Raw genomic sequence first — 20813 nt, forward strand, 5'->3', positions numbered from 1 at the left:
GCCTCTTAGTTGTAGTGGTTGTTGTGTGAAGAGCTCTAAGACTTCTTAAAAACTAAGAAAAGGTAGGTGATCTACCATTCTTTATAAACTGCTCCAGAACAAATTATTTTATCTACTCATTCAGTTATGTTTTGAGGTTGTCTGAGACAAAATAAGAGGCTTGCAGTCCAAAGCATGTGCACTTTCCACATATTTTTAAAAATAATTTTGATTTAAAAAAATCCATAGCACCTGATAAGAAAATAATTATATGTCCCTAATTTCCAAGTTCAGCAACTGTAATTTATATAAGTAGAATTACCAGCTTTTCAGAATAGATATTTCAAGAAAATATTAATATTCCAGCACTATACCTACTGCATGCAGTTAGCCCCCTTCCTCCAGCCTGCAAGGAGGAATCCTATAGGAGCCCCAGACAGTCCAAACCCTATGCCGAATAAATGCTAGCTGGGTATGTAACAAGTACTCAAGAGTGAGCAGTTTGATCAGTTTGCGAATACAGTCTGCTAGTTTAAAGGAAGATACTCATTGAACTGAAGAGACTAAACTTGTTTTAGACAAGTTTTTCAATGTTTATGGATTTTTTTTTTTTTCATGAAAGGAAACGTGACTTAAGGAATTCACATATCTATATGAAATTTAGATAGTACTGAGATTCAGCAATCCAGTCCTGTAAAATTTTTCAGCTGATTCTTAGCTCTGGAAGAATACAAGCTGTGCTGTTGTTTTTCAGTTCACTAAGCCCCTGCAATTTGTAGCCTTTTACATCTGGAGCTGCCCTAGACTTAACTAACTAAATATGGTGAATATCTCGGAAAAACAAAGAAAATAAACAATCCAAACCCCTCCTGACAGCAAAGGTGTCTCCCCCACACCTCACTGGCATCTGCAAGGTTTGTCTGTTACGTGAACAGGTGCCACCATTGTTTAAAACACGTGAGAGAGAGGCAATGGCAGGGGCCATGGATCAGCACCTGCAAGGCTGGACCAGCGCTCTGAATAAAAGGGACTAGGTGTGTACAAACACTTCAGAGACTGGCAGCACGCTTTTAAACCCTTGGCTTCCTTGTAAATTTTCCTGTTGCATTTTCATACCATGATGGTTAAGCACAGCGAGGCTGGCAGCTGTATTAGAGACATACTGGAAACTAGATGAGGGGCACCGTGACCTGCAAGAAGTGTGACCTCCTGTCATGTGCATGAAGGGAATTTATCTTTGCCTGCATCTGAACAGCTTCTCACATTTTTCTGTGAATTGTTGTGTTCTATCCAGCATTGTTGGGGCATACACTGAGTACTTGGGGTATTTTTAGAATGTGAGGATAATGGTGGAGGCATGAATTTTCCTTCCAGCAGCAGCAGAAATGCCAGCACTGTACATCACGTGGGTGTTAAAGAAGTATACATCTATTTTAGTAATATTTTCCCACCCAAACATAGCAACCAAGCGAGCGGTGGAGACCATGTGCTTGCTGGAGCCTGGCTCACCCCGAGGACTGTGCATCAGAAACTTAATCATTCAAAGCCTCTGTCCTTAATTTGATTCTTGTGATGTTAGTCCTCCATCATAAAGTGATAGGACAGAAATTTAAGCCACCGTAGCTTCACCCAGAGGCATCTGTGGTGGTGCATCTGAGTTGTCCATCTGTGGAAGTAACGGAGGATCGGAAGGAAAACTGAACAAAATCCACCCTTTAAAACTGTAACGACTTTTATCACAAAGGGGGTCGTCCACGTGTGTTTTCCGTGGGTCTGAGGGATTTGAGAACTAAACCGCTGCGGGCTCTATGTTCACGCAGGGTCGGGGGTGCTGCCTCTGCTCCCCGAGGCCCCCGCAGTGGGGGCTGCTCCCCCCGCCTGGCCCTGCCGCGGGACCCCAGCGGGGCAGCGCCCGGCCCGGGGGCTGCACGGCTGTCTCACGGCCCGGGGGCTGCACGGCTGTCTCACGGCCCGGGGTGCCGCCGCCTGCGGAAGAACTGCCGCCACGCTGCCCGCCCGTTACCGGCTCCCCGGTGGCTGCGGCCCCGCCTCGGGCGCAACCGACGTCAGTGGACGTCAGGGCCGAGCCCCTCACCCTCCCTCCGCCCGCGGGATTCGCCGCTCTGCGCCTTCCCGCTCGCCCGGCGCGGCGTCCGGCAGCCGCACCCGCCGTCCCGGCCCAGCCCGCCGCCCGTCCGCTCCCCGCTCAGACAGCCGCACAGCGCGAAGATGGCGGCGTTCAAATTCCTCCTGCAGCCGCTCGGCCGCCGCATCCTCCTTCCCGCCGCGCGGACCCGGGCCGCCGGGGCTGAGGTAAGGCGGGGCGGCGAGACAGCCGGACCCCGTGTCGGCCGCGCTCCTCCACCCCGGCCGGCCCCGCCGGATGCCCGCGCCCCCTCCGCGTTCCCTCGCCCGTCGGGCCTTCGCCGCCGCGCCCGCCCCGGTTGCGGTGACCTTGGCGAGGGTGCCCGCCGCGGCGGGGCCGCCCTCCCGGCCGTCGCGGGTCGACATCTCTCACGCGCGGGGGAGTCGTGCGGGGCCGGACCCGCGGGGCGCGCGGCCGCCCTGCAGCCCCGAGAGCGGCGTTGCCCGCGTCCCTGTGGAAGCGACGGGCTTGGTTTTTTCCTCACGTTACTCGGGCAGGTTTGCCACGAGCGGGGCCCGCGGGCGCTGCGGCAGAGCAGGCCCCGGGACAGGCCTGGCCCCCGCCCCGGCGTGGGATGCGGTGCCCTTGGGTGACCGGGCTCGAACCTTGGGCTTGGAGGTTGATTTTTTTTTTTTTAATTTTCGCTGTGTTTGACATCGCGGCGCAGTTACAGTGTGCTGCTGTGCGTTTCAGTGCTGCTCCCGCCAGGCTGGTCGTTGCTGGGGTTGGCTCCGGCCGCAGGCGGGCAGAGCCCGGGCCGGACAGCAGAGCCCGGGCCGGACAGCAGAGCCCGGGCCGGACAGCAGAGCCCCTGTCAGCCCCGCCGAATGTTGCCATTCATAAACGCGTGGAGCTGAGCTGTGCAGCTAGCTCGCCTACTTGTTCTGCTCTTCCTGGGGGAAGCTTCTGCCAAACCTCACTGATCTAATGGTTTCCAGCCCACGTGTAACGATAGCTGAGTTATTTTTTTATTTCTGAAGCTGGAGTTGCTTCTGTGGCTTTTCTTATTTTAATTGAAACACCTCATCTAGTCTCCTTCTCGTTCCTGTGTTTACTCTTTCTGGTGTCTGTATGAACAAATAATTACAGCTTTTTCAGTCGTCGTTTTGCTAAATTATATTTTGCTCTTCTATAAAATGTACTTGGATTTTGTGGATTATTCTAGGAGCACATCTGTCTCCAGGTTACTTCTCTCTTAAACCTGGGCTGCCGGAGTTGCAGCCACCTCCTGAGGTCTTAGCTTGCTGGCCAGGTGTGCAGGGGCAGGTGGGTGATCCTTGGCACCTCAGCTCCCTGAAAGCCCTTTGCTCTCAAATAGCAGAGTGGAAGGGACTGAAAAGAACATCTTTAGTATAGAGAGGCAGATACCGTCATTTGGGACATTCAGCCTGGGAATAAACACATGTAACATGTGCTGCTCTGTTCTTCCTCACTGTTACAGGCAGTTGGGAAGATTAAGGAAAAGGTGTCATGTGGCCTCTTGAAAATATTTTCCTCTGTGTGGGTGCAGGGACATGCCAGTGGCCTGGCCACCCTCCAGCCCTGGCCCTCGTGCCTGCTTGCAGCCCTGTTTTGCTGGGGCTCCTGAGGCTGCCAGCACTTAATACTCATTTTGTCGCTTGCCTACTGAATGCAACCAGAAGAGGTGCTCTTTGCAGTCTTATTGTCATTATGAAAAGATATTACTGAAATAAATAGTCATCGTGTAATTGAGTGTGGCGAAGGGTCTTTTAGTCTTTCCCAGCTGACACTGTTTCTCATGGTCCATGTACTGATATTTTTTTTGAGCCCATCAAAGCAGAGGAACATCAGTATTTCCACTGAGAAGCAGATAAACTTCCATTAAGAGAGGTTTTCTCAATATTCAGTATAAAACTCTTGCAGACTTAATTTTATAAAGAAGGCAGCTTGTGTAATCTTGAAACTGAGCCAAAAATTATTTCCCTGGTTGTTACTGGATCTTAAGTCAGCTCTTTAGGAAAGAATTAGGCTGTTGTCTTTAGAATGTGTGTTGATTAGCTTGTTTATTATTTATTCACTCATTCTTATCCCTCTTTCCCAGTATATTTTTCACTTCTACTATCAAATTAGAGTGGAAACGTCAGTAGGCAGTATTTTAACTTCCAAATGATATCAATTTATGGAGACTGTGTCATTGTACTGACTTAAAAGTCAATTGCTCCTGGTGCCTTGACAGTACTTGATAAGTATTAATGCTCGATAGTATTAGTGGAAAATATTTAGAGAAGAAGAAGAAGAAGAAGAACAAGAAAGGTTAGGATAGCTGTGACCCAAGAATATAATGAAACTTTATAACATTTGCAGTATAATGGCTTTGTACTGTAAAGTCTAGATTTGGGAGTGGAGTTTGTATTGGTTTCCCTCTTTTCCTCCCTATTTCATCAGTTCTTGTGAGTCCCCCAGATTCTGAGCTGTTGCTCAACAACACAAAGAGCTCCAAGACTGTATTAGGAAGCTGGGGGAAGGTTCACTCTGTTGAAGGGAGTACCTGTTTACTATACTGCCAGCACAGCAACATACTTCATATTGTTCCTTGGCCTCTACTCAAATTTTATGCTGGTGTTGGCTCTTTGCTTCAGCAATTTCTGGTTATGTTTAGTGTCTGGATATCTTTGAAACTACAAGTAGCAATATATAGGTTAGAGCAGTCTTTGAGTTGGTCTAACTTGTGCTGAGGAATCACATTTGTGAATCTGTTCAGAATGAGTAACAATATGTCTGCAGTTTAGAATGGAATTAAGAAATTTAAAATCTGTTCGGATATTGTCAAATTGATGCAGCTCATATTAAGCCTAAAGCCTTCATAATACGTATGAATGTCATAAAATATGGCTGATGTGGATGGTAGAGAGACAATAGAGTCCTTGTTATGGAGACCTGAACCTTTCTCTCCCCTCCCCCACAAAGTATAGTGTTTACAGTAGCAATATATTTTTTTTTTTTAAAATATGTTTTCACCCTTACCTAGCCAGAGGCATGATCATCGTTATAAAGTTACTATATAATGCTCTATGTTCATTCACTTGTTTCTTTCAATGTTCCAGATTTCTGGATGCTTTTTTTCTACCAGCTGTCATCGCAACACCAAATTTTATACTGATCCTGTTGAAGCTGTAAAAGATATACCCAATGGGGCAACCATACTTGTTGGTGGTAAATATTTAAATTATTTACGGATGCAATCACATGTTCTGTTAATGAGATACTTTTTACTGTTTTATGGTGTTTCCTTTAATATTAACTAATTTGAGAGTCCATATACTTGTGAGCATATTTTAAACAAGTGATTTCATACTCTGCTAATGAGGGGCAGACTCTTTCCATGAGAAAATTCGAGTTTGTTTCTTAGGGGAGGGAAAAAATCTCAGAAAAATCATTAGCTTTTTTTTCCCCATTAGTGAAGTGTTAGACTTTACTTGTACCAACTTGGGCATTGTTATTTCAGATGATGAAGAAATAAAATTTGGTTTGATTATTTTTATGGTAGCATTCTCTATATTCTTTATCTGCCTACTTGCTGGGTCTCTGTGACCTTGAAGAAGTTGCCTAACCTGTTCCTGGCTGTAGGAAGTGAAGGTAATACTAATCTACGTTGCACTAAGTGGTCACGTGAAGCATTTCCAGAAGAGTCAAGAAGATGTGTCATACTCACTTTCACTGTGGCTTGAGCTTTTGAATATTCTAGATGGTTTCACAGTTTCATGCTGTTCAATCTAAAGAAGAGTCATCTCTCTGTTTGGTAGGTTATAAGCCATTTTCAGTACTGAAGATGTAATGAAAGTAATGTTATAAAACATGGAAAACCTCGCTGGAGATATGTAATGAGGCAAAATGTCTTCTAGGAAGAATTATTGTATTTTTTGTTTCTGTTGGAACAATGGAAGACCTGAGGCTAAGTGGTCAGGAAGGAAATGCTAGTAGTTCATAGAATCATATAATAGTTTGGGTTGGAAGGGACCTTCAAAGCTCATCTCGTCCAGCCCCCCTGCAATGAGCAGGGACTTCTTCAACCAGATCAGGTTGTTCAGAGCCCCGTCCAGCCTGGCCTTGAATGTCTCCAGGGATGGGACATCTACCACTTCTCTGGGCAACCTGGGCCAGTATTCTACCACTCTCACTGTTAAAAATTTCTTCCTTATATCTAGGTTGAATCTCTCCTCCTTTAGTTTAAAACAATTACCCCTTGTCCTGTCACAACAGGCCCTGCTAAAAAGTCTGTCCCCAACTTTCCTATAGGCCCCTTTTAAGTATTGAAAGGTGGCAATAAGGTCTCCCTGGAGCCTTCACTTCTCCAGGCTGAACAACCTCAACTCTCTCAGCCTGTCCACACAGCAGACATTTTTCAGCCCTCTGATCATTTTCATGGCCTTCTCTGGCCTCTCCAACAGGTCCGTGTCTTTCCTGTGCTGAGGCCTCCAGAGCTGGACACAGGACTCCAGGTGGGGTCTCACCAGGGCAGAGCAGAGGGACAGAATCACCTCCCTCAACCTGCTGGCCATGCTTCTTTTGATGCAGCCCAAGATACCATTGGCCTTCTGGGCTGCAAGCGCACATTGCCAGCTCATGTCCAATCTTTCATTCACTAGCACCCCCAAGTCCTTCTCAGCAGGGCTGCTCTCAATCTCTTCATCCCCAGCCTGTACTGATATGAGGGGTTGCCCCAACTCAGGTCCAGGACCTTGCACTTGTCCTTGTTAAACTTCCTGACGTTCACATGGGCCCACTTCTCGAGCTTGTTCAGGTCCCTCTGGATGACATCTCATCCCTCAGGTGTGTCAACTGCACCACTCAGCTTGTTGTCATCTGCAAACTTGCTGGGAGTACTCTCAATCCCAATGTAATTGATGAAGATATTAAACAGTACTTGTCCTAGTATAGACCCCTGTGGACATCCGTTGTCACCAGTGTCCATCCAGACATTGAACCATTGACCACAACCCTCTGGATGTGACCATTCAGCCAATTTCTTATCCACCAAGCAGTCCACGCATCAAATCCATACCTCTGCAATTTAGAGAAAATAATATTGTGAGGGACTCTTGTCAAAGGCCTTACAGAAGTCCAGATAGATGGCCTTCCTGTAGTCCTTCCCTTGTCCACTGATGTAGTCACTCCGTCAGAGAAGGCCACTATGTGGGTCAGGCAGGACTTGCCCTCAGTGAAGGCGTGCTGACTGTCTCGAATCACCTCCCTGTCCTCCATGTGCCCTAGCATAGCTTGTGGAAGGATCTGCTCCACGGTCTTCCCAGACACAGAGGGGAGGCTGACAGGTCGATAGTTTCCGGTGCCCTCCTTTCTACCCTTTTTAAAAATTGGTATGATGTTTCCCTTTTTCCAGTCACCAGGGACTTCACCTGACTGCCACGACTTCTCAAATATCATGGAGGGTGGATTGGCAGCAACATCAACCAGTTCCTTCAGGACTTTGGAATTCACTTCATCAGGTCCCATAGGCTTATGTATGTTCAGATTCCTTAAGTGGTCATGAACCTCATCTGCTCTTACAATGGGAAGGACTTTACTTACCCAGTCTCTGCCTTGAGGTCCATCCACTAGTGAGGTGGGGGAAGAAAGCTTGCCAGTGAAGACTGAGACCAAAAAGTGTTGAGTTCCTCAGCCTCCTCCTTGTCCATTGTTACCAGTTTGCCAGTCATGTTCATTGGGGGAGTGCGCTTTCTTTGACCTTCCTTTTCTGGTTAGCACACCTGTACATGCCCTTCTTGTTACTCTTTGTGTCCCTTGGCAAGTTCAGCTCCAGCTGTGCCTTGGCCTTCCTGAGCCCATCTCTGCACAACTGGTCAGTGTCATGCTCTTCCTAGGACACTTGTCCCTGCTTCCACTGCCTGTGCATTTCCTTCTTCCCCTTTAGTTTGACCAGCAAGTCTTGACTCAGCCATGCTGGCCTCCTGCCTTTCTGTTCTGATTTCTTATACCTGGTGATTGAAAGCTCTTGTGCTTGATGGAAAGTGTCCTTCAAGATCTGCCAGCTCTGTTCTGCTCCATTGTTCCTGAGGGCAATTTCCCAGGGGATCCTGGTGACTAACTCCTTGAAGAGGTGGAAGTTGGCTTTCTTAAAATCCAGGGTCCTGACTTTACTATTTGCCTGTCCCACATCCCTCGGGAGTGTTGTAGTGTTGGAGCCTGGCCTGAGACTTAGACGTCTCAAATGTGGCATGGTATTTCATTTTAGGCATACTGGGTTGTTGCATAATGGAGTTGCGTAGGAATGTGAAGCACCTCAGCCTGGGTGGAGATCCAGGTTACTGTACTCCAATTACACATTTTCCAGAGAGTGTTGAGATTCCCAGATTTTTATCACCTAATTATAGGCTGAGCTGTGTGCCAGAACTCCTTGCTTCTTCTGTTTGACTTTATTATCTGCAGCAAAGGAGTGAAGGTTAGTTGGTAGACAGAGAAGGAGGAATAATGAGTCCAGTGATTATGATACACATCAGGAGAGCCAGGGTCCTGGAGTCGTTTTGCAAAGGCCTTTTGTGTGTGAGCATCTCTGATGGTAAAATGGCTTTCGTCCAAACTGGGAAGCATCTAGTGACTGGGAGATTCCAGTACTAGTATGCAACTCTTTCCAGAAGTGTTGGGTTATTTAGTCAACTAAGGAGCTTGTTCTACGCAGAAAAGATTTTTAATTAAACAGTGCACATTCTCAGACTTGGATTAAACAGTGTTCTTTCAAACACTTGTTACATATTCAATTTTGTTCTGTTTTGTGTAGGTTTTGGATTGTGTGGGATTCCTGAAAACCTCATTGGGGGTTTGCTGAAGACTGGAGTAAAGGAATTAACAGCAGTCAGTAACAATGCAGGGTATGTATTCATATGTTTGTCATTCAGTAAGTACAGATTAAATATTCTGTTCATGTGAAAAGGCTGATATATATGAAAAAGTCTTACTCTTCATCATAAGAATTTTCATATTAACCATACAGCTTTTCTTGAAAGTGTTATTTTTTTGAACGAGCTCAGAAAGTACAATACTGTGTGTATACCTGGCTTTGTCAGGAAGCAGTTATCACTGGTTTAGAACATGGCAGTTATGTGTATTTATATACGTACAACTGGTTGTCTGTAACTGAAAACTCTGACTTAGATGCTTTAAATGTAATATCAGTGATTTTTTGTATGTGTGTGAATTTCCGTATAGGGATTTTTTTAACCTACATTTGGTGCTTTTTGACATTCTTTTTGTAATTCTGTTAAGTAAAACCCCAAACAATACAACGGCAGTAGAAAATATTTATGATGAAAGAATGGAGAGCCTCTTCAGTGGGTCTTGGAATTTTTTTTTTTTTTTTTTTTAATGTTTGCCCATTAAGAAATTCATATGGGGTTGACAATAAGAATAATTATTTTACATATGATTTCTTATCTTCTATTTTGTGCTAATTTTTGTGCTAATTTTTACACAAGCTGTTCATTGTAGTAGACTCCACAATACCTAATGATCTTCATATAGAGAAATAACTACAGCCACTTCTGTTGCAGTGCATTGTTAAAACAGAAATGAAATTAAATAAAAATATTGATATGCATAATATAATGACTTGTATTTGAAATCAGACTGGTCAATAAGAATGATGTTCTGTTCTTTGCAGTGTTGGATGACTAGCATCTGCAGGTGGCCCTAACCTTGGTTCAGTGACTTATTCTATTAAATGTCACCTTCAGCAACATAATAATTCCAGTGTAATTTAGTTCATTGTAGATTTAAAGAATATTGGAAGACTGATGTCTGCTGGTGGCATTGTACTTCCTTTAGCAAATTTTCTTTGATTAGGGAGCTCATCCTAAACTCTATTCACTTGTGAAAAAAGTCTTCTCATGGCTAGATGTACTGAGGTTACACACCCCAGTTGGTAAGGTAGATAGTTTGTGAGCATTCTCTTTTTGTTTGTTTGTTTTTATAATGTTGCATACTTTCAGCAAGTCATAATATCAGTGTTATTGTATTTCTGTGAACTTGTTTTTCTTTTGAATGCTGCATTTGTGATGAAAGAATACTGAGAATATTTTATTGTTTTCATGGAACTTAATTAATGCTTGCAATTATGAACCCTTTCCTTGGGTTGTAAAGTCTGCGATCTGTTCTGTAGAAGCTCAACCTTTATCCAATTGCAGAACAAGATCTTTAGGGAAAAAAAAAACCAAAAAACGAACAAACCAGGAAACTGTTTTCTTTTGTACCTACATTAGAATAAAAGAGAGAGAAGTTTATGTGAACCAGAAAGGTTGTTTGGGTATAAAGAATGTTGTTCTTCACACAAAATGAAAATAGATGTAAAACCCTGTTCTCTCAATTCGTCCAGCCTTGCCAAAGAAGTGAATTAGGTGGGATTTATCTTATAATGCTTGTGCTATTTTCAGCTGTATCATTACACCTCCCATATACTTTGTCCATAGATTTGTATATCAGTCTGTTTTGATTTTAACCTATCCGCATTTAACTCAAGTTGAATCAGAACACCGTTCAAAACCCACAGATTTATTTCCTCTATATATATAGTCCAGGCTTCTGAGGCTGAAGATCACAATGTGTTGATCTTTATTTTGTTCAGTGCTTCATGCTTGCAATTGCACATTCGTTGGAAAACAGATATGATTTATATTTGTATTTGACACATACACAGTCAAACTCAGACTTACGTGGGAAACAATTTCTGCTGGATGGTAACAAGGAGAGAGAAAGGAACAAGACCATTTTCAGTGGAAAGATCGATCACTTAGAGATCATTCTCTTTTTTTGTAGTCTTATTTCTGAATGATGCACATGATGTAGATAAAGACATTGCGCAGATGCTTCTGGGAGGGAAGTGATGAAAAATGAAGAGAAGCATTGCAGGACAGAATGGAGAAGCTGATATTTTCTTAGAATTAATTTTCCTTGAAATAATGCTAACTTTCCTGGAAATTCTTTGGATTTTGAGGCTGGAGTGAAAACTGTAAAACATTTGGTTGCTGGTGGGAAAGCAAAACTTAATTCCTTTTTCCTTGAAACTAGTTTTCTGGGAACATTCTTGGAAGTTTGGTAAGCTCCTGACAGAACAGTGTGGTGCTTTGAAAATGCCAGAGAGAATCTAGGTTTTGCATAAAGTCTAGTTTGTAAAAATCCTGGTTTTGCTCTCATGGTGAACAGTATAATTTATTTTGAAATTAAATTAGTAATAAAATGTAGTCTCATCTATTGTTTTTATTTATTGTGTTACTATTATATGGAACTCAGCCTGCTGTAGTTCTTTAGGATTTGAGAACCAGATTAAGTCACAGAGATCATAATTAATAAAGTCAGAATCCTCATTACAGCCATTGCTACCATTAAGCATCTTCTAATACCATGCCAAAAAGCATAGTGATATTATCAAGTATTTCAATATTAATAAATTGACTTTAGAACTGAAGTAGTACAGCAGTTGTATAACCTGCAGCAAAGTGTTCAAAAGGTTAATTGTTCCTGTTACCTCGAGATGTCAGGGGATGACTAATTTGCCACTTTCCAAGATGCCTCTGGTTCAGTGTGTTTTGCTTTGGCGCCTTTGGTTGTGCGGCAGTTGATACCCTGCTGCATTTCATCTTCCTGACTGCAGCTGCTTTCTCTTCTCCCTCCAGCTCTTCCAGCAAACAGGCGGTAATTGGTTTTGGTTAGGTTTTCTCATCCTGCAGTGGGTTTAGCTGGCTGCTTGTAATTGGAGCAGGGAAGGAGCCAAGTATGTAGACAGACAGCCTATTCTGGAGAACGGTGGATTAAGTCACATGTCTTTCAATATGCATGAACCACAAAATGTGTTACAGAGCTATCTGCTTATAACTAAAATAGCAGCAATGGAGACAGTGCTTCACTTACATCCAGCTGCAAGCAGTAAGTAGGAAGTCCCGAAATGCTCTCACCAGCTCTCTATTAGCTGGAAAGAAGGTTCAGCAAAGCCTAGAAATGCTTGGCAGTGTCTGGAAACAACTTTAAAGGAGTAGGATATTCACAAGTTCACACACTGCTGTTTTGTGCTACAGTGTATTTGCAGGAGGAAATTACTTCTGCAAATCCATGTTCGAATCATGTAGTTGTTGGCAGGTAAAGTTCTTGTTTTGGCCTTTGAAAGGCTTGCCAAGGACCGGTGGTACAGTAGTTTATGGGGTGCTTTTAGGTACCCTAGTTAGAAACATCATACTGCTAAACTTAGTGTCTGTTGCTGTGCGTTCTGCTAGCGCGTACACTGTCTGCTGGCTAACGAAACAGCACCTTTAAGAGTAGTTACTCTTTTGCCAAACCAAGCAAGGCAAAGTGTTTGAAAGGGAAGCAGTACAAATATCCAGTATCTCTGGTATTTACACAACTTGCTGCAGTGGAAACTGAAGCTTGTGAACCAGGGAGATAGTGAAAGATACCACGATGGGTGGGCGTGCTTCTAAAATGCAACCTGTCACACCTTCCCTTATAACTTGTTTTGCCTGTGTTGTTCATATTTTAAGTATTTCCTTTACACCGCATTATTATAAGCCCTTTGAATTTAGAGGATTCTGACTCAGTAAGCTACTAAAATCCATTTTGTTTTTTTTTTTTTTCTTCATTATTTTGTAAACTTGGCTTGCTCCACGTGTGTCAGTAGGTCCTTATTTTAAACTTTGGTTATGAAATTCCCAACACAGTTGTGATTAGTATACAATGTGTTATTGCCCATGACTGTTTTTTCATCTTCTTGTGACTTTGTCTTGTCTTGTGACATTGATTTCAAGTTACAGTGGATTTAGGCGTTTCAGGTCAGCTTATGCTAAGACTTCCCTAATGCAGATTGTCAGATCTCTTGTTTCAGGATCTGTGTTGCAAGAAAAGCTATGTTCTTGTCAACATAGCCAAATATTTAAAAAGAAAGTTTAAGAAATTGGTACCAAATTATTATTTTTAATTATTTTTCTCAATGAAAAGAATAACTAATTTTCCTTTAATCACATTCTGAGATCAACACTTTTGTTCTGTCTCTACCACCTCAATAGGCTGAATTTGTATTTGGTGAAAATACAGTCTATTACTTGTGCTACTTGCACACATCATCGGACTTGCATGAACTACTTCCCTCTGGGCTGTCTGCTTTTGAAACTTAAGTATGCATCCTTTTTGAAAGCAATAGAGTTGAACAGTAGGATTTCACTTATGGTAAAAATAGAGCAGTCACAGTTAATATCTTAATTACTAATTACCTGTCTGATCATCTAAAAGGAGATAGGGAGCATGCTGTCAGATTATCACAAGTTCAGGCTGTCTGCTTAGAAGACATTATCAGCTTTTTGAACCTTTGATCTCTGTGCTTATGTAATGCATTAGTAAAGAGAAAATAGCTTTGCAATAAATATTTGAAATGTTGGTCATGATGCCTGAGCTCACTTATTTAGTTCTGTTCAACGTAATACCTTTGTTTTTCTAATGGGCTGTTTGTAGTTGCCAAACCTTGAGATTAGCACTGCTCTATGGCACAGGTGCAATGGTAAAATTAATGCACCTCATTTGCTAAAGCACAAAAGGTATTCTTATATTCCTAAATATCTTGAATTCAAGGCAGTATTAATAAATGTTATGTATATTAAAGTTTAAGTTTATCTCATTTTTCAGTCATTGCTTTGAATTGTATGCTTCTGTTACAAACAAAACGTGTCTGCCGTCTTTGCCACAGACTCCTTGTTTGTTCTTGCGTATGTGACTCTTACGGCTTATTTCCATGCTTATTATTACTTTTTAATATATGTTATATTTACTTATTTATATTACTTATGTTTATTAAAAGATATTTAAAAATACTGTCAGATAGAAGTTGCATTCCAAATTCACAGAAAGTTGATATGCTTTTTCACACAGTATAAGGTGTCATGTGGTTTTAATGGCATGAATTTGACAATCTCTTGGTTCAGAGAGCTGATGAGGCAAGGTTTATAAGATATTTTCATTATTAAGTTGAAGATTTGAGGCAGTTTATATTTTTTTAATCATCTCCACTCATCATAAAGAATCTAATCAGATGCTTTATTGCAGCTGTTGAATTGGTCATACTGTGAGACTGCAATTCCTGATAATCTGACCAGGTGATCTTGCTAATTTCTTTGTGGACGTTATTTACGATTTTAGTAGGATGAATTGTACTGAACTCTGCGCTACATGAAACTATTGAGAAGTCAGCTGTGCAGATGACTTTCTGGTTGTGTTTACAAATGAAGACAAAATATAGAACTCAGCATGGTCGATGAACTGTGTCAGCTTGGTTTTAGAAAAGTGACAATAAAAGTTAAACCTATTTTATTTGTTGTAAAAAAACACAGTATGCCATTTCGTAGCAGAAGGGAATGTGGAAAGAGGAGACCTTGCTGCTGAAGTAACTGTGCAATGTACAGTACATGTCCTCTTCAAAATTATTTTCCTTTGCACCCTTTTGATGGACTTAGCCTATATGCCTGCATTTGTCATTCTTACCGGAGTGGAGCATTGTTTTTGGGGGAGGATGGTGGAAGAAGAAAATTGCCATTTTGCTGGGGGAAGGAGCCAAGATGAAGTTATCAGAGCAGAGAGGACAGAGTTCCCCTGAGAAGGCTTTTGTAGTGGAGGAAGAAGAGTGCAGTGCAAGCACTGCAGACAAGGAGTAGAGGGAGTTTAAGGCTTGGTCACACTAACTAGCAGGCAGGGCTCCGTGATTCCCAGCAACTGTGGGCTCCATTATTTTCTTTCTTCTTTCTCCCCTCTAAAGTGGAAGTTGTCTCAGGCTGCTGAGCTGTGACAGATTCAGTGCACTGTTTCTTTTGTCCTTTGCCATGGGCTGAAAAAGTGGTGAGACTGTTTCTGTGGTTTCTGCCCTGTTTTTTTGTCCTGCCTCTTCCTTCTCCCAGCCAGGACTGCCTGAGTGTATGACAGCACCCATACTTCTGTCTTCCTCCTCTTTTCTCAGTCACCTTCCCTCAGAGAGCTTCTGCCTCTCTTTTCTGCTTTCCATTAAGCAGTTTCCAGTAGGACAGGTGGGAAAATATCATAGGAAAAAGGAAAGAAAAAAGGTGGCTGAAGGCAGTGTCTCAAGAATCAATAGGTCAAATAAACATTATGCATCTGTCTAATTTACCTTCCTATTAATCAAATCTGTTTTCTTCTCTCTGCTAATGGACTCCCATTCCTCATCTTGCCATCATTCTATGTACCCTAGTGAAAGTGAAGGACAGAAAAGGAGGGGAAACAATTTCCTCTGAGCTGACTCCTTAGTAATCTTCCAGTGTAACACATGGGGGATTATTGTGGAATGTAGTCTCACTGTTAAGAGCCAGATAGAAGATTGGGAAAGATGAGTCATCAAGATCTGTTTTATGGGTGATTGTCCACACTTATTTTACCCTTGGTGTGCTTGCACTTTTGTTCGATGTCGTCTGGCAAACACTATCTAGTAGGCATCTACTCGTTTTCTGCACAATGGCTACAAATGATCACTTTACGGTGTTGCCAGGATTATACTTTATGATTATTTTTGATGACCTATGGATGTGCATCACTAAGAACTCAGATGGTATCTTTAGCTCCATACCTTTTTTGATATTGGTGAAGTTTGATGCTATGGTCAGGGACCCCTGTAAGCCTGAAAGCTTAATGCTCTCTTACTAAGAAATGCCAAACAGGTAGTGGTTGATACTTTTCCTTAAGTTGGGGAGCATACCTGGACTTCCCTGGGAAATATGGACCTGTTGGGAGATGTAATTGCATGTAACTTGGAGCAGATCCTTTTGAAGACTGAAAAGCTGGTGTTACAAAGTAAAACAGATAGGATGAAGCCTCTTAAGTGAAGAATGGTGAAGGAAATTGTTTCCCCGTCCCACTTGCAGCCTCTTGCCACAAACATTTCTAACTCTGGAACAGATCCATTTCTTATCAAGTTTCATGCATAGTTGTGCAACACTCAGACCTGCCAAATACCTAGAGAGACTGCACATGCATCTCCAGAAGCAGAATACTGTTTTTATATAAAGTGTTCTCCAGGAGTAGGACCAACCATAAATAGGCTTTTTCACAGCAATGGTAAGTTGCAGGAAATGCTAGTTTCTGCCTGAGGGGGAGCCTTGCCTCATGTTTCCTACTGTATCCTTTTTTTTCTCAATCCATGGTCTTTGGGGATTATAGAGTTACCCTTCCATCCTTCCAGTCCCCAAATTATGAGAAGATAAAGGTCAGGTAGGGTATCATGTTTACTCCTCTTTGTCCAGCATGTTTAATTCTCCAAAACTCAAATATGTTGATCTTTTGTAGCCAGTGATTTGTGGTCTTGGTGGGATTCCAAGGAATGTATGTTCTTGAGTACTAGGTTAGATCTCTTTTCCTATATGTATTTCATGTATTCTGTTGATTTATATTTCATCCTAATAAAGAATGGGGAAATGTCTAGAGATCTTAATTTTGAGGGCAAAGGAACACATTTTCTGTCTAGCACTTATGTGTATTTTCCGTTTTCCAACAGCATGTGTAACAGCTGTATCAACTTCCACCAGGGCTTTTTCCTTCCTATCTGGGTCAACATATTTTTATTGCACTCACCTTAGTCGAACTTTTCAAGGATGGAATATAGCTTTTAAAATAGATATAGATGATGTATTTTTTCCATAGTAAAGGATCTTTTTTTCTTTGAATGGTTACTATTTGATAGGAAAGGCATTGCCTGCAAGGCAGGTATTTTAAGGGTAATATTTTCAGCATAAATTAGGCTGAAAAGTTCAAAGAAACTTTTGTGACCAAAACAACAAAGAAAGCAGGAAAATATGGAAAGACAGAACAAGTAACTAATAATCACCATAAAAAATGTTATATTGAAAGAAATTTCCCTAAATGAGAAATTGTTTTTTATTTATATTCTGGGATAGTGATATCAAGTAAAGAGCAAAGGGTAGGGACAATAGGAATGAGTACAACATTTTCACTGCTATGTGAAATGTTGTTTTCGTAGGACATTCAAGTATATGAAAAAAACATAGGAAATAGGCTGAATTGCTCAAGATGAGTTTTGGGAGCGAAATGAAAGGAAAACTGATATACATGGAAAGCAAAAAGGTTATTTTAGCTGGAAAACTGAATGCAGATTGCATCCTTAAAAAGGATGGATAGCACTATATTTCTTTTAAGAAATTTACATCTAAAGTAAGCATATGAGTAACAGCAATTGGATTTTGTGACGCTTTTCTGAAGATGAAATGCAGCTGGGAATTGAAGTAATTTTGTGTTATCAGACAGAGCCTCTTGGTACATGACTTTCTGAAGGTGAAATTTCTCATTGTGCTAGGGGAATAAGGTTGAATGATGTGTGTACTCAGTGACTGATCCTTACTGTAATTTTATTTCTGAATAAATTGGATACCTTTGAGGTGAGGAGAAAGTTCAAGAAGAACAACTTGGGATAAGTGTGACAGAGAACAACATTTGTGCAACTTTCTAATTTATGTAGGGAACTTTGTAACTACAAAGTTTTGCCTGAGAGAAGATACCTGCCTGTAGTAGATGAGGTAACCAAGTGTATTTGTATGGGATCCTGCAGGATGAAATGCAAAATGCTGCAAGGAAAGTGGACTCCAGTAGCTCCCTCTGAGACTGTTGGAGGAAGGATTATAGATCTTAGTGAGATGAGGCAGAAATTTCTTTGACCATTTCAAATCTGCTGTTGACTCTCAGTTGCCATCACTGTCACATGTGAAAGTGCACTCAGATGTCTGCATGCAGAAATCTCATGTCTGCATATTTCTGATGATAGCTTGCAAGTTTTGCAATGGTAGGAGCAGCATTAACCGCCTGATTGATACATACAAATAGCAAACTCTGGTTTGTAAGCAGTTCCAAGCTGCCCCTGCCTGTTCTTGCACTATGAAGTGCTGTGCAGTTTTGTTTTTCTGTACTTTTGCTACACAGTACTCTAGTTATACAAACCCCTTAAATTATCATCAGATATTGGTTGGTCTGTTACATTTTCTTACTACCTTTTATAATGAGAGGTCAGGGCTTGATGGTGTTCTTGTGAGAGGGATTGTCCTTTTTTGAGTGAATTTCCTATACAGGAAATTCTGAAATTTCTGTTTTTATTCTTTTTTTTTTTTAAATCCATTTCACTGCCCAGGAGACTCCTTCATCTACTCTATTCGCAGCTCTTTTAGTTTCAAACTACTGGATTTTTTCCTGTGGGGAGTTAGAAATCTGGGTTGTTTCCTGGCAGCACACATTTTATTTGCAAGGCTTTGGCGCTGTAACACTTTTAACGTTGCATCAGAATTAGATTTTTATTTTTTTTAATAGGTCAGAGTTGGAGAGTGGAGCCAGCTTTTGCAATAAGCCAAGTTCTTTACATCTAGAGAACATAAAATAAATTCAGAGAACCAGAAGAGTGAAGCTTGTTTCACTTCACCTCGTGTAGTTTCCAAAATGCCTGATTATGCATAGAAATGGGCTATCTTCTTGAAATAGTCCTAGCCTTAAAATGGTCCTCATTATGCATGCAGTTGAGAAGTCTTTCTGACTGCATGTCTGTCCTTGCAGCCATTGCGGGTATTGTGGTGAGAGACGAAGATCTGGTGTCGGTTCTGCTCCCTTCACATGCAGCACTGCAGCACGTGCTGTGGGACTTCAGCACTGGTGAGCAAGAGGGTAGTGCTGCTGCTCTGAAAGTGGGTTCATCAATACCACTTTTATATTTGAAAATGAATACTCTATAATAGTAAACTTTTTGAATCTGGCCTTTGGAAAGGATGTCAGGAGGTTGCATCTGGGATGTCTGATGTGGATCCTGAAGTGGTGGAGTATTAAAATACATTAAGTGGACCTCTGGGCTTACTCAGCAACGTACCTTGATTTTTTTTTCACCTTTTTTGATAAGATACTATTTTTTGTATAAGGAATATAAATTTGTATTGCAGTACTTACACGTGTCTCCTTTACATTCTTTGTTTTCCACATCACCACAGCTTATAAAGCCAGGGTTAAGGAATGTAGTTACCCATAATTTGGGTAAGGTATAAGCAGTGAGAATAGAAAGAAAGCTGTCTATTGCATTACTTTCTCTATCTGGTCATTAGTGGAAAGACAGTTTCTAACAGTACCTAGAGAAGAAAGCAATATTGTAGACATGATGGTGCAAGAATACCAAAAGAGTAAGATTTGTCTATGAAAGGGATATATTTCATTAAAGCAGCTAATAGAATTAGAAAATACAGACAACATTTTTGGAGCTCTTTGTCAGGAGTGGTGTTTTCAATAGGTTGCATATATTGTAAGCACATCTACTTGTTAGTTACTGGGTACTAGGTTGGGTTTCTTAAAGCATTCTTTTAATATTTTTCAATATTATCCCGAAATCTCGAGCCATCGTGTGGATAATCAAGTCATACTGAATTGAGACAACTAGTGCAGATATACATCACTTTTTGTGAAATGCTTCTGGGTCATGGCATCTTTCCCATAGTGGGAGTGGAAGGTCTGAGTTCTCCACTAATGCGTTGCAGAGGCCAACATAAATGTAGAGGAGCTTTGTGCATGTGTACCGTTCTGCCAACATCTTGCATAATGTGTTGGAAATATGAAAGAAACATGTCTTCGTTATATCATGTCTATTTATTTCAATTTTTATATTTTAACTTATGTTATTGTTATGTTTATTTATTATTATTATTATTATTATGTTATTAATTATGTTCATTGAAATAGCTTTTTTTTCAGAGCCTCTTTGTCACAGGGACCCTTGAAATAGGTTCTTGCCCCATCAGTGCACAATACAGGGTGACAAACATGGCAAAAATGCTAAAAACTAATAGAGAGTAATATCTTCACGATATCAGAATTTAGAAGCACTGACACAAGAAAAATGCTGTATGTTATCTTTGGTATTCAGTTTAAGCCAATATTATTACACACATAAGAAAATGCCAACTTCAGTGTAATGTCTTTTGCTGGAGTAGGCAATTTCTTAATAAGAAATCGCATTATTTACTGTAATAGGATTTAAATACAACTATTTTCTCACCTTATATACAAACTAGCACTATAAATGTGAATGTGCCCTTCTCCTTGAGCTGCTAGACAATCATTTGTCTTTTTCCTGGAGAGTGAGAGTTTAAACAAAAAAATAAGTCTTTGTTCACTCAAAGCCAAGTTGTGACGTGTGGCTTTGTAGAAATTAGTAATGCTTTTTAAAGGATCACATGTGTAAAACAACACCACTTTCAAAGTTGGTATTTATAGCTGTTACATGTGGAATGTATTTAAAAAGAAGTTTTGGATGTATTCAGTACCTTGGAAGAGATGAGATTGGAGCACTGGAGTCTTAAATGTTAATTGTAACTTTAATGTTTCCCCCCTAAAAGCTGGAATTTTATTTTTATCTCCAATTCCTTATGTCTGAAGTGGGGGGAGATAACTTTGTTTTGTCTTTTTAGGTCATTAATGTTTGTCAAGTGCTTTGAATACAACAAAAACTCTTTTATAAATGATGAATATTGTCTGGGTCTTTCTACACAGTGTTGACAATTTTGGACTTGGTCTTCTGCTTCATACTAAGCAGATAAAACGCATGGTGTCATCGTATGTTGGAGAGAATGCTGAATTTGAACGCCAGTTTTTATCTGGTGAGCTTGAAGTTGAGCTTATACCTCAGGTAAGGAATGTCTCTAGGAGA

General features: G+C 41.2%; 1 protein-coding gene across 1 annotated transcript in view; it reads left to right on the forward strand.

Annotated features, from left to right (window-relative positions):
• The first annotated feature begins 2207 nt into the window (after positions 1-2207).
• The window catches only part of OXCT1 (3-oxoacid CoA-transferase 1), an 81111-nt gene continuing 62505 nt past the window's right edge, over positions 2208-20813 (forward strand). Inside the window, exons 1-4 of the mRNA XM_080361961.1 lie at positions 2208-2292; positions 5191-5299; positions 8880-8970; positions 20657-20792. Coding sequence (XP_080218087.1) covers positions 2209-2292; positions 5191-5299; positions 8880-8970; positions 20657-20792 — 420 coding nt within the window. The 5' untranslated portion in view covers position 2208. The remainder of the gene's footprint in view (positions 2293-5190; positions 5300-8879; positions 8971-20656; positions 20793-20813) is intronic.

Source organism: Nesoenas mayeri, assembly GCF_963082525.1.
Source record: "Nesoenas mayeri genome assembly, chromosome: Z".
NCBI classification, from domain to species: domain Eukaryota; kingdom Metazoa; phylum Chordata; class Aves; order Columbiformes; family Columbidae; genus Nesoenas; species Nesoenas mayeri.